At 40.3% G+C, this 14,999-nt stretch overlaps 1 protein-coding gene across 1 annotated transcript; it reads right to left on the bottom strand.

The window, feature by feature from the left end:
* Positions 1–82: 82 nt before the first annotated feature.
* On the bottom strand, positions 83–13,276 carry LOC311062620 (calpain-3-like). Its single transcript, XM_084081794.1, has 22 exons — positions 12,649–13,276; positions 10,255–10,324; positions 9,160–9,278; positions 8,481–8,614; positions 8,194–8,362; positions 7,815–7,898; positions 7,613–7,704; positions 7,119–7,196; positions 6,854–7,014; positions 6,539–6,708; positions 6,427–6,438; positions 5,845–6,056; positions 5,653–5,689; positions 4,885–4,965; positions 3,102–3,179; positions 2,917–2,974; positions 2,752–2,816; positions 2,322–2,390; positions 2,116–2,194; positions 1,496–1,612; positions 825–883; positions 83–729 (listed from the first exon to the last, which is right to left on the bottom strand). The coding sequence occupies exons 1-22, from the start codon at positions 13,018–13,020 to the stop codon at positions 703–705; spliced, it is 2,343 nt and encodes a 780-aa protein (XP_083937920.1). The 5' UTR covers positions 13,021–13,276; the 3' UTR covers positions 83–702.
* Positions 13,277–14,999: the final 1,723 nt, after the last annotated feature.

The raw sequence follows: 14,999 nt of genomic DNA on the forward strand, positions 1-14,999 counted from the left end.
AAATTGTGTGGTGTGTATATTTCCATGTTCACTTACAACACACTGTAAACAACAGAAAAAGCTGTCAAGAAATGTTGTAAAAAACAATACAACACATTCTTTTAATTTTTTTGTAGGAAAGATTAAGAAAACAGGATACATACTCACATGACCCATTTAAAAACGTGGGTCGCAACCCTATGTTTGGGAAACACTGCTGTAGGGTATAGGAAGTGGATGCATGATTTAGCCTTATTATTGATGACCTCCTGGTCTTTCAGTATTCCACTGAGATAAACAATCAGGGTCATTTATACACTACAACCCTTAGTATCAATTTAACCACATTTACACTTAGGATTTTCTGTGTACAAAATTTCTGTCTTTCCCACATTCCAGAAAATTTCAAGGACAACAGTAATATGAGGAATTTATTTAAAGAGTCAAAAATAGTAGATGTATAAGCTCAGAAGAGCTTGTAGATCTGCTATCTTTGGTTTTTACTCTTCACCCCAAAATAGACACCCCAAAAAGCAGTCTCAGTACAGTTGTAACGCCAAGTCCGTTTCACTACGACTAGAGGGTTAAAGAGAATCACCCAGCCACTCAAATTAATATGATGCACATTTTTGATCGATCAAAATCTTGCCTTTGATTTGTTTGTAAGCAAATGCCATATATACTGTATATAGCTGGTCAGGGAGCCTTAGAAGACAAGTTGAACTATGAATACAGGGTCAACTGGAGCCACTGCAAAAGACAGAACAAGGTGGGCATAAGTATTTTATGATTAAACTTGTATATATACATGCATACAGAGAGGGAAACTGGAAGAACTGGTGTACCTCAAGGACATTGAGCTTGATGATGCCGTCTCCATCCTTGTCAAAGGCATTGAATGCCCCTGTAATAAACCCAACACAAGCATTATCATCATCTCGTTTATATACATCTCATGACTGTAAGTGATCCGTCTGGATTTTATTTAAAACATAACTGACGGGCTATTTGGGAAGAGTGACTCAACTCAAGGTATATTAATCGGCACTATTCTGTGTCCCTTATTTCATTTCTAAATAATCGTGTCAAACGGGATTATCTTTTTACCTATCACATGTTAAAGCTATAGTCTGTAATTTTTATGTACTCTCCTGTAAGGGAGAGGTAACTGCAAATTATAACACCCGGTTCACAAGTTATAACAACCGGGATTCGAACCCGGATGGGAAATGAAACATCAACTGCTCGTCAAGAGGGAACTCCTGTTTGTCCACAGGAGGTATTGGGCTTATGAGCTTTAAGGGCTACTTGTCAACCAGTACTAGTAAACATTAGGGTTGATTTTTTTTTTAAATAAGTTGTGGATTGCAGATTTAAATTCTGGCCATGTGCCCCACTGCCTTCCATGCGAAAGTGTTTGGTAGCCTACCTTTTCTGTATGACCCAACCAATACAACCATATTTTCTGTTTTTTTTTTTGGGAGCATTCACAGATTGCAGTGTAGTCTGTACTTACTGAACATGCCTTCCAATCTCACAAAGCAGCAGATGAAACTGTCAAAGTCGATATTGAGGTGTTCATCAGCATAGCGCATGGCAATGATGTCATATAGCTGTTTGTTGAGCTGAAAACCTTGATGTGGACATAATGAAGCAGTTATTACATTACATTACATTACAGTCATTTAGCAGACGCTTTTATCCAAAGCGACTTACAATAAGTGCATTCAACATAGGTAGGGAACAAAACTACTAATCACCAGAAGTCTTAAGTGCATTTCCTGCAAAAACAAGCAACCAAGAGTATACCTAGTGCTAAGGTAAAAGTGCTATATATCAGCTACCTACTTTCTTAAAAAGATGAGACAAAATAGCAAAATCAAATGAGCATGAGCTAATACAAAAAGTGTATCGACTAAACAAGATCCAATAAAACAGTACAACAATAGAACAAGAGTTCGTACAACTAGTTAACAAGTAAGCCAGCTACCTTCATGTTAATGGGACCCTGCATTGATCTTCCAAGTATTAATTAGAAATACATTTTGACAATATATCCGTTATGAGTTGATAAATAGTCAGCAAATACTTTGATTTTGGTAAACTCCCACTTTGTTTGATCACCATAGTGCTCACCTGCATCATTAACTGCATTCCTCATCTCAAAGCTGCTGATGCAGCGATTCTTTTTGGGGTCATAACGTTTGAAGATCAGCTGTGAGAGATTAACACAATGATCATCACATGAGAACCGGTTAGTCTGCATCAACCAGGGAGGATTGCATTTGTCAAGTTTAACATATCCTTAACAGAGATTCTTAAAAGTGTATATGCTGTCCTACCTGCCACTCTTTGATCTTTTTCCACAGGTGTTTAAACTCTTGAAGATTGAGCTTTCCTGTACCGTCCGTCTGAGGTGTGTTCAGTTATGGCAATAACTTATCAGAAGGCAACAGTATAAAGCTATACAATTTAACTCTGTTGCTCAAACATCTTTCAATTCATTCAAATGTGGTCCAAATTTCACCATAATATTCGTTAGAGGGCGGTCATTTTGCTGTATGTCACCTCATGGCTGTTCAGGAAAGGGTCAAGCATTAATCGGTCAGTTTCACCATAAACAATTTTCCCAGTCAGTTTGGGGTTTGAACAGAGGACCATAAGTCACATTTCTGTGTCTTTATTTTAGTACTGCCGCCATGGGGTTCAGAAGTGGCTGCTCTTTGGTCTGTACCACAGTCCTGCCTGCTGTCAATCAAAATGAAAGGATACATCCATGAGTGCAATCATACTTCGACACGTCTCCAGGCTGAAGCCCTCTGTCTGAATTTCATTGTCTGTAGAAAAGGACCAGCTGACATGAGCACTCATCTCACAAAATAAATACGAAGAAAGTGAAGGAATCTTTTTTTGGCAATTCTATTCCAGTGTACTCACGTTTTGCCAATACTCTCTGCATGACCACTTTAAACTCATTGGAGCAGATCTGCATATCCTGAACGAGGGGGAAGAAACGGTTCACATTAGCTAATTTATAACTCTAGTCTTAAATCTAGTGTCTGTCATGTGTTGTTCTGTTTCCCCATCCTGAAATGGCTCCTCTTAAACCAATCACTACTCACCTCACCAGCAATATGCTCATAAATGGCTCTAAACTGCTTCTCCTCCTCAGTTTCTTCCACAGGCTGGAGAATCTTTAGCTAAAAAAGGAAAAGCCAACCAACAATACCAGAGGATTTAGCAATAAATAAAAGTGTCCATTTCATGCTAACATTTACAATACTCTACACCTAAACCCTAAAGCATTGGGAACTTCAACTTGTACAAAACATATATATAACCCACTCTTTTACGCCTGTAAACAAAGAAGTGTATAGGGCTTAAGTAGTTAAGTTCAGTATTGGATACCTTAACCCAGTGGTTCTCAAAGTGGGGTCCGGGGACCCCCAGGGGTCATTGGGGTGGTTCCAGGGGGTCCCCAGCATAATTAGTTAATAGCATCCGAATTATTTAACTACTTTAACCATAAATAGCAGATATACAAGCTCACAGCGAGTCACTTAGTACCACGCTGCAAGCTTGTACATCTGCAATTTTGGAAAATATCAAACATGTTTGGAATATTTTGTATAATTTCATTTAACACAAATCTTATCTTCTGACTGTCCCTGGCACAAAACATTTTCAGATGGGGGTCCACGGCCAAATACATATACATTTGGGGGTCCTTGACATGGAAAAAGTTTGAGAACCACTGCCCTAGCGTCCCTTTTCTGTGCATGTTATATAACAGACAAACATTTGGCGGAAATAGCGTTGCATCATGTTACAGTACATCTCGATGTGAGCTTGTACTGTAGATCAGCAATTTCCACAAAGAGAGTTGGTGTAGAGGGAAAAGGGAGTAAAGTATAGGCCCATGGGGGACACCGGTCAATGTATACTGTATATAGGGTTCAAATATAGTATTCAGTGTAGGAAAACAAGGCATGAGTTATTTAAGATTTTGTATGAGTATTTTCTGGTGCTGTTGCTGTTGTTGTATCAGATACATATGCCTTCTTATGGAGAAACAAAGTGTTTCTGGGATCAGACACAACATGTTTTTAAAGGAGGAGTTCACCCAAAAAATGACTTATTTTCTATCAATTGCACACCCTATGAAGCCTTGAATCGATGGATTATTTTTTGTTTTTGTCGCATTCCTAAACTAATAATTTGATTCCCATCTCCTACCGGCTAATGTATCCGGTAGGAGACACAAAGTAGATTATTTGTGTCTCCTACTGGAAATACACACGGTCATCAAATTATTGTTTTAGGAATGCCACAAAAACAAAAATAAATCCATGAAATCAAGGCTTCACGGGGTGTGTAATTGATAGAAAATAAATATTTTTTTGGGTGAACTCCTCCTTTAAGCAGGACATAGGAGTGTTCACTGATGACGGGCTTTATTCAAGAAGAAGAACTGGGAGGGATGGCATGTTCTTCCACATGCATTATGCTCTCCCGCTGAAACTCCTTGATGTCAGGTGAAAAGAAGTGTGAGGAAGAAAATATGCATTACAAACAGAAGAGGGCAGCACTACGGGGTGTAGAGTAACTATGAACATGTAAACAGAGTCATAAGAAGGGAGCAGGTGGAAGTAGGCCACCATGGAGCAATTGCCCTTTAAAACTTGGAGAGTAGTTCACTTGGGGGGGGGGGGGGGGTCAGGCAATTCCCAGTGACGTGTGACATGTTTAAGATTGAGTTTCAGGCCTGTCAGGCTCAGAGACTTGTGAATTACTGTACTGTATGTGAGTGAAAAGTGACCTTTGCACTCAGCTGTGACAGTGAATGCAGTACTGGTGCAGACTCTAGACAAACATACTCTTTTTGTTTGCTCAGAGTATTATTACCTTCTTCTTCTTTTCCCCCCGAATGCCATCATGCTCGATTTCTTTGTTGGCTTGAGCTCTGTCTGACACGAACACAATGGGCTAGAATAGGGAGACACATGAGAAGTTGAGGTGGTTGATATGGGAAGAGGAAATGAGAGGGTTGTGGGAGTATTGGGATTAGGGTGGAAGGCAGCAACAGGGTGGATGTTAAACTGACTGCAAGCAATGATGGCCAACAACTGCTGTTGCTGACATTGGCACAAGACAACATGACATGTAGGACAGAGGCAGGAAAAGCAAAGCTCAAAAGAAAGCAGAGTATTTTCCGCTTTAATTCTGCATTACCTTTGCTTTGTCTTTCTCGCCATTCTGATGGCCCGTGAAATAAGACAGGATAGGGGGAAAATGAAATGAGATGAAAAGGTATGGAAGAGACGTGAAGGAAAAAGCCTTAAATGTTCTGATTATTAGTCTTTTATGGAAAGATGACACATGCATATACATGATAGAACAGACAAGATGGATGATTTCGAGAGAGTTGATGAGAACGATGATGAGATGCTGTATGTAGGCTGCACAATAGGGTTTTACAATATACTAAATGTACATTGGTATTGCAGTGTGACACTGTATATAGAACAGAACATTGCATGATAGTTTTGATGACCCTTTTAAATAATTTGTTTCTAACAGATCGAATCAATAGTAATTGTAATAGACTTAAAAATGTACTTGTACTGTAACCCGTATTGCAAATGCCTTACAGTATCACCGTAATTACATTACCTGCGTTTTGTCAGTCCCAACTGCGCTATCACTTTCCCTGGGAGAAAGCAGACAAATGTCACAGAATTTCTGGCATGAATCAATTTTTCATTACCCTACTATATTCTACATCCATTTGATCATCAACAGCATCCAACATTACTCACCTCCCCCACATATGACCAACCCCCCTCCACCCTTATCGATTCTTACTCTGAGATGCTGCTCCTTTTCTCAGAGAAGACTCTGAGAATGAATTCTCCCTCCTGGTGCTGTTTAAAGGTCGTGGGAATGATGACATACTCCCCAGGAGGCAGGCGGAAACGTTCCGTTATCTCACGGAGGTTGATGTAGCTCTTACATTTGGCCTTGGAGGCCGTGTAGAGGAAGAAGTCCTTCTGCAGGTGCTGATTGCATCCGCGCATCTAGGAATAAGGGCAGTGGCAACGGGACATAGAGGAGAATGAATGGTGGTGGAGCAATATTCTGTACTTTAGAAATCCTTAATTATCTTGAAGAATGTAATTAAATATTGCGTAAGACATATGTTAATGATGTTTTGTACTAGATTCATACCCATTTAAGACACTGTTAATAATATGAGTTAGACAATACACAAGACAATATAAAATACAACAGGTACTTTACTGTGTACACACGCACGCACGCACGCACACACACACACACACACACACACACACACACACACACACAAATAAGAAGCACTTGAAGATACAGGTCATAATTGGGACAGCGCTGACATCGTCACATTAATGTCCTCCCAGATGATCCTACCTCCTGTGGCACCTACAGTATGAAGACAAAGTAAAGATGAGCAGTGCTATTTCTTCCAGTGCTTGCATAAAAGTATGGATTCCATAGTGAGCCTCAATCAGGATTTTAGTACCTCATAGATGGAAAACCCAATGGTGAAGTTCTTGGCTCCCTTACTGCGATCCTTCCTACGGCCTTTCTGCATCAGAGACACCACCACAGTGCATGCCACCCGTTCGTCTTCTGGATCATCGTCTTCCTCATATAACCGCATGCGATACTGTGGGTTGGTCCAGAAGGTTTCTGTAAAACAGCAAGGTGGGAGCGGACTCACTGCTTCGTCGGACTGAAACGACGAAGTTGAGCATGGATAGTTCCAAGGAATACACAGTTGTCCTACAAATGTATAAATTAGGCTAAAGAGAGTGAGAGATAAGACCTACAGTACCTGGGAAGTTCCTGCAGCCCCCAGCTGAACTTCCTCTTACCCAGCGTCCTTCATGAACAGCCACAGTCCAGCTGACTCTTTCATCACGGTGCATTGCGTCTGGAGTCAGGTTACAGATCTCCATCTTGGTGAAGTACTTCATGAAATCATCAAAGGACATCCTGGAGGCAATCAGAGAGGGAAAAAATATCAAGCGATAAGTGGAAAAATATCTGAAATGGGCCTTGGGACGATGAAGGGAGAAATACCAGAGGTTTTCACTCACCAGAACTCACTTTGTTCAACAGTCTGTTTTTTTAAGTTGTCCTTTTCTGCAATGGCGAGGGTGTCCCATTCTTTTGAACTGTAGAAAGATTACCATCCACAAAATAATGCACGCTAAACACTGCATAAAAAGTCATCTCAGCATTAGATATGGCCCATTAGGGTGGTGCAGCCTTCAATCAATCTGAGTAAAGTAGAATTTGTATACAAAATACTGCAATTCGTAGCCTTTGATTTAATATGCTTGGAGTATCAGAAGAGAGGGATTTATTGGACAGGATACCAGGTAAACTGTCAATCATACTACCCTTACCATGTCTGCAGCAATGTGTGGTCCGTGTTTTTGTTTTCCTTGTGATTAAATAAACCTGTTCATCTATCTGGCACTCCAAGCAACTTAGAACCAATAGTTATTTACAGATACTATTTGACCAAAACCTGATTTCAAAGTATGAAATGGCCAAAAACTATAACAGGTCACTGATCAAGTCTTACTTTGCATTCCATGGTCCTTTCCATAGCACCCAACCCCAGGGATTGCGCAAGCGAATCAGGCGAATTCTGGTGTCCAGTGCAACCTGATCACACTGAAAACATCAACACCCTTTTACTATTAAACATCAAAGGGCTTAAATCATTAAGCATCCTGTAAAAAAAGGAATCTTGAAACCACACTTTTGTGTACCCTTTACTGTACCTCCTCCAGACCTATGATGGAGTAGGCATGACCTTGGACAAGTCCCTGTTCAGTCCGACTTTCCATGTCCTGTTGATTAAGGACCTGGCCGAGACACAATACATTTACATTGTGAGTAAATATTTCTCAAAGCAATGTGATGACAACACAATAGCTACAGCAACGCCGGGCAAGCTTTCTTTGTTCCAAATGAACTTAAGGAGCGGCACAGCCTCTAGTATGTGTTGCGTTGTGTTGGTTTCTCTCTGTTTAGCTGAAATGTTGGGTCACTGCTCGTAATTCGCAATCGCATGCTATCATTTATAATTGACTTTTCTATTATGTATTTATTTATATATGTGCGCAAAAGGCTTAACACAACTCTTAACTCTAAACTCACATCAATGGAGCATCCCATCAGTGAGCCTCTCTGCAGCGCTTTCTTCATGATCTTGAAGAGCTCTTTGGGGGCGTCTATTAAATCAAAGAACTCCGTCACACCCCCTGTGAAGTCCTCCATGGCTTCGAGGGTGTTTCCCCCTTTCAGTGCTTCATAGGTACCATGCAACCTGCGAAAGAAACAATCAGTCACATTCAGAGTGCAAACGTGTCTGTTCACTTGAGGCCATAGCAGACGAGCTTGAAATATGAACCATGCAAATTGAAATTGAAATGAGTCACACTTACTTGGCATAAGCTTTTTCCAAGAGGGCACTCCAGAACTCATTCCTTCTGAAAGATTTGGTAAACACTAGCTGGTTTTTGACGGTGGGGATGCGGTCGTCCACAACCACATCAATCCATTCACCGTACCGCCAGAACTGCAAGTGACATGACAGCAGGGAATATGGGTAAATTGATTGATTGATTGATTGATTGATTGATTGAAAACTTTATTAGTCAGAAATGTAAACAGCACAGAGGTACAGTAAGACATTTGGGCTAAAAGGATAACACAAAAAAGTCCTGGGGACTTGTTTCCAATATTGGTCCTATGTATTTAATTAATCAACATAGCATATTAACACATTAATACATGTCCTCAACAAATACAAATAAATATATGTACAAATGAGAAAAGGGAAAAACAGCGGCAGTGAATGACACCTCCTTTCGATGGGAATTTAAATCTAACTCCCCTTATGCATAAGACATGACCTGGTATAGGATGGTCTACTGTGATTTCCTGCACCAGTTTCCTGCATCAGTGAAATTAACAAACCATCATTAATGGGAACCTGGTTTGGTGGGGTACTTTGGTCCATAATATCTTAGCCAACAACAATTAATTTTCAAATGGAATAGGCCTATAAATACAGCTGAAAAAGAGAGGGGCAGAGTGTAAAGTTTGTAATGACAAGTATACCTGGAAGTGGAAGATGCCAGCATAGTTTTCGGTGAAGCTCTGATCTGGAGGGATAACTCTATACAATAGCGTCTCATTCAATGTCAGACAGGCAATGGCAGCTAGCAACCAGCAGTCACCTGTCAACAAGTTCAGGGAGTTATAAAGGGGTATGATCTAAACATATCATTTTATAAGCTAATGCATTTGGAATATGGTACATGACAATCCTGCAGCAGGTGCAAATCCCCTACCCTGATGCCTGATTTATACTTGGTTGCATGCTATGTTGCGCACTGAAAATAGCAGATCTACAAGCTCACAACGTGTCAACTTGTAGATCAGCTATTTTCGATGTGTGACACCGGCACGCAACCAAGTATAAATCACCCTTGAGATAATCAAGGGCACTCATTCTTATTTCAACACATTTTGAGCATTGCGGGTCTCTTCTCTCTAGCACTGACTGACACATTGTCTGACTTCTCTCGATCATCTGACTGACATGTTTTCAGTGTAGGCCTACACATGCCTTGGCAGTATATTGTGAACAATCTTTTCTGTCATGTCATTCAAAAGGATGGTTTCTGTTTTCGGTTCAGCTGCTCAGTGCTTTCAAAACAAACACAGTAAACTCCTCAGTGTTAATATATCCATGTCTAACTCTGGGAGTGTACAAAATACAAATGGACCCTTGTAGGTACATTTGGTTTAATTTGTACACTCTCAGAGTTAAATTAACACAGAGAATATTACAGTGTATGTGTGACACAAATGTTCTGACCATGCTGGTCTTAGTGTGGACAAGGCAAAGTCTACACAATTAAAGGTGATCATTTCCAATTCCACCAAATGTTTTTTCTTGTCACCTATATTTGGATTTTTGTTTGTGTTGGGAAGGATAGCCTGGCTAGTCTTTTCTCCTGCCCACTATTGTGATGGTGTCTGTTGTATTTGTATTGAAAACATCCCACAGGCTTCACATCAATTCAAGGTATCTTGATTCTTGCTTTTTCAAAAGTTAGAAGAAGCCTATCCTTCATAAAAGGAGTTTTGCATTGATGGTAACTGAGCTTTATTGAAATATATTTGCAATCAACACTGTTTAAACATTACCCAATTCTCCTTGACAGATGTCTGTTCTATTGGCTCCTTCTATGATGAATTCAGGATTTTCACAGATTTCCTGTGAGAAACAAATAGAGGTTTATGAATATAATTACTGGCTGAAAGTTTTTCAAGTCTTCAAGTTTTTTTAATTGTTGTAAAATGGTTAGCTGGTGCTAACATTTCCCACCTTAAGTTGGGGACCATAAATTGTGCATTTACATGTGACTTACTAAGTACTTACTATTTGGCATTAAAAACAAAACATGACAAAACAAAAGAAATCACAGATCATTGACCAAAACAAATGCTTGTATTCAGCTTTAAATCTGCATTCACAGATCTCTGCACATGAGATGACTTACATGGAGAGGACTTGACCTTTCACCCGGCAGCTGAGTGAGAGTGAGAGGCCTGGGCCTGGGCTGAAAGATAGTTAGGAGTTGGAACCAGGAACTCCCTTAGCTATATGTATAGGGGCAGCTGTTACAGGTCGGAACCCTCTGACCCCTCTGAACAAGCGATAATGTTGTGGTATAAATGCTGAGAACCCTTAACCTCATACCAACCTCTGTCAGGGCAGAATGATAAACTGCCATACTGGACTTACTGGAAACGAAGTGACGCAATGTTATACACAGATGATTTATTACAAGGACTTAAATACCGGTAGTGATCTCTCATTTACAGTAATACATTTCTCAATACATGGCCTGTGCACAAACTGCAGACTTTGGTATATGTCAACCTTATTTATGACCACATATGTTTAAGTAATGCTTTTAAGGGTTGGGTTTCATTCCATTTGATTCAGGACAGTGAGATTATAAAGCCTGATGCTTCGGTAACAAACTGTTTTGCACACTTTTTTCAGTTCAAAATATGTTACATTACACCAGTGACAGGTCACACAAAACTCACCGAGTTTTAAATCAGGCTTTGGCAATCTAAACATACTTGACTAGACTATATGGCTAAAGGGTTTTCTAATTCTTAAAAGAACACGTAAAGTTTTACCTATCAGCTTTTTGTTGTTTGTTGTTCCACCAGATTAGTGTGTTCTATTATCATTGTTAGCAATGAGCATATCAGAACATTATGAAGGCCTACGTACCAATACATACAGAATGCAGTGATACGTGAGACACAGCAGTGACACCTGCGTCCTCATCATGAGACCCCAGGGTTGTAAATGTAAAATTAAAATCTCATACGCGTGTCCAACCAATGATCTTTGATGAGGACACGGTTACATTAGGCCATAAAAAACAGCTCATACCTGCACATACTGGTTTGGCACACCTTACAGTCTGAACCAATTATTAAGAGCATCAGCTAAAATGATGGTTCTTAAAGTGGGGTCCTTGAGGGGGTCCCAGGGGGTCCCCAGCTAAATAAGTTAATGTAGCGTCAGTTCAACCACTTTAACCCTATATACGTACATCAGCTATTTGAAAATAGCAGATCTTCAAGCTCACAAACGCATCACGATGCAATGTGTAGTGAGCTTGTAGATTTGCTACTTTCAAAAAAATATTGACAAAATGTGACAAATCTTTTATATTTTTGAAATATTGTAACAACACAAATCTTGTATGGGGGTCCCTGGCACAAAATCTTTTCAGAAGAGGTCTGCGAGTCTGAGAACCAATGAGCTAAAGGACTGGTGCGTGTCTTTCTGCCATGTCTAATTGTGGATAAACTTGGCATTCCAAACTTGATATGGTTGAGGTTGGCAAAACCAACACATGTACTGTATGTCTACCTGTCCATCTGTCTTGCATGTAAATATCAGTTCATGACATGTGTCTTGGCCACGTCTGTGCCACGTATACACATTCCCCCAACAAACTGTAATCCAGGCTGTAATTCTGTACCATAGTGTATCTGTGTATGGTACTTTAGATGCAGCAGTGGGAATCAGATGGTTCCCAGTTGGACAAGTCATTGGACCCCTAGCCATTCCCTAGGCACCATTACTAATAGTTAGGATGGGCAGTGCAATTACAAGGCTTTCCCTTTCCTTTCCTGTCCTGTCCCTGAAAAAACATCCTGGTGAGCACGACATCATCAGAGATAAATGTTAGACCAAATCCCCTACTTATGCCCTGCTGAGTTTCATGGCAGTGTCCATGAGGGGTCAATTGTGTGGGAGAGTCAGCTGTCTGTGATTCTAGAAGGTGTTAAAATAGAACTATGTGCTGACAAACATGTAGCTATATCAACTTCACACCCTTCCCATCAGCGATGGTAAGTAATGCACATGGAATTTGGAGATGGGGAGTTTTTTCAACCGCCAAGAGTGTGTTTATCTAAGTATTAAGTACAGTTATGTCTTACATAGTGTTCCTTCTACCTCCTGACAGCAATTGAATACTCTCCCTGTACTCCAGAGGCACTCACCGATGGCCGTTTCCATTCAAATTTTCTGGGGCATTTCTGACTATAGAAGAGAGAGGAGTCATCTGCAGGGAACAATGGATCTTCAAACAGCACCTTCTTGCCTACATATTTGTCCCGTAGTTCCAAAAAGGTTTTAAGACGCTTGGCATCTTTCACAGTCTCATTTCTGCTTAGAATGGCTGAGTAGATAGAGTTGCTACCAAGAGGGGGGTAGTCACGTTCTTCGTCAGGTTCAAATGCTGCATCATTTTCCACTATTTCTCTCATTGGAATTTCTTCTACAATTTCTTCCATTTTGTATGTCACCTCCACAATTTCTTCCACTTTGTATGTCACCTCCATCGCCTTAGTATGCTCATTTGCCTCTGACATTCCTTCTTCAGTGCAAATAAACTGCTGAGTCCTTGCTTATTTGCAGAAGCAGGAGAGTACGAACTTGAGAAACCGCCCAAAGAAAGTTCCTGTATCCTCTCTTACACTGTCCTGACACTCTTAGTTCCTTTTTTTTGTAGGAGTGCTGTCACTGCTGCTGATACCCCCTCACCAAACAACCTCGCTTACCAGCTCGCTCACATGTGTGCGTGTATGTGAGCACATACACACACACACGCACACACACACACACACACACACACACACACACACACACACACACACACACACACACACACACACACACACACACACACACACACACACACACACACACACACACACACACACACACACACACACACACTTAGCCAGCTATTCGCTGGTGCTGGGGCTAAAAATAGGCCCCCTTAAGAGAGGGTGGGAGACTTCTCAAATAGGGCCTCAAAATCTATCCATTTCAATATTCACTCTTATTCATTAAGAATGCCCAAAAGCTGTATCAACGCGTTAAACAGAAAGCATTCATGGCTATAATGGCTATTGATGACAGGTCTTTTGTGGTCATAACACTCCTGGGATGTAGCTCATAGATAATTTAGAAGAAACACTTTGTAGTATCGTATGCTGTAATATTGTAATGTTGGGGCCTGCTGTAGGCTACTGTTTTACCCACATTCTATTTAATTACTGTAGGCTCTTTTATCTACATGGTTGTAAACCCTGTTACAACATATCGGAAAATTACACATATTATTTAAAATTACACAAGCAGTTGTGCCGTCTTTTTTCATGACTGGATTTCATAACTCTTATCAATAGTCATGTGCCACAAGTATTCTTATCTGCTCTGCACTATATTGACACCTAGTGGTCAAATGTGATAGATAGATAGATGGATGGAAGAATGGAAAGACAGACAGGCAGACAGACAGACAGACAGACAGGCAGGCAGGCAGGCAGGCAGGCAGGCAGGCAGACAGACAGACAGACAGACAGACAGACAGACAGACAGACAGACAGACAGACAGACAGACAGACAGACAGACAGACAGACAGACAGACAGACAGATAGATAGATAGATAAATAGTTATAAAGTGTCTTTATGTATAAGACACTTAACTTTCCTGTTCTACCCCAGATTTGAACCCGGGTCTCCTGCCAAGTGCTGACACTTTTTTTTATTTTATTTTTTTATTTTTTTTACCATTGAGCTAATAGAGCCTGACACCTGCCTGCTTGGATCAGGGGATAAATTGAATCTTGACCGTCAGGGCAAAATTGTCTGTCACCAAACCAGAAACAAAACAGGACATGTCAAAGGTCATGTCTCACCTAGACACAGGCTCTAAATGTCTCAATAGAAGAGCAGGGAGACCAAATACAACCACCCCAAATGTATAAGTTATATTGTATTAACATACTCTACCATACAGATTGGACAAATTACATTTTATTTATAAAAAAAAGTTACATAATGCCGCTTTAATAAACCTTGTTATAAATTGTTATGCATAATTATAAACATTTATAATGAGTGTTATGAAGCATTATAATGCATTATAAATGCGACTTAATACATTACAGACCCGACCTTAAAGTAAAGTGTGTAATGTGTTTTAAACACTAGTGTCTTTTGTTGAGATTCTCAATTCTTAAATCGCCGACTCCCCATCCTCATCTTCAACCATGCAAGTGACTCTGTCACTCTGATTAGTCCATATACTATGGAATCAGATCAGTCTAAAAATGAATCTGACTTCATTATATACGGCTATATGAAAAATCATCACAAAGAAAGGCCATCAAGAGTCGAACAGTAAATCAGATTTCTGTTTGTATAGCACTGGGGGAGGGATGTCGATATGAAACAATGCACATTGTAGTAGTGGGTGTAGTCTAGTTATTATATTATCCTTCGACCTCTGACCTTCAGCACTGAAGACATAGGACAGCACCACACAGCAGAATGTAAACA

Source organism: Gymnoscopelus microlampas, assembly GCF_963454915.1.
Source record: "Gymnoscopelus microlampas genome assembly, chromosome: 16".
Lineage (NCBI taxonomy): Eukaryota > Metazoa > Chordata > Actinopteri > Myctophiformes > Myctophidae > Gymnoscopelus > Gymnoscopelus microlampas.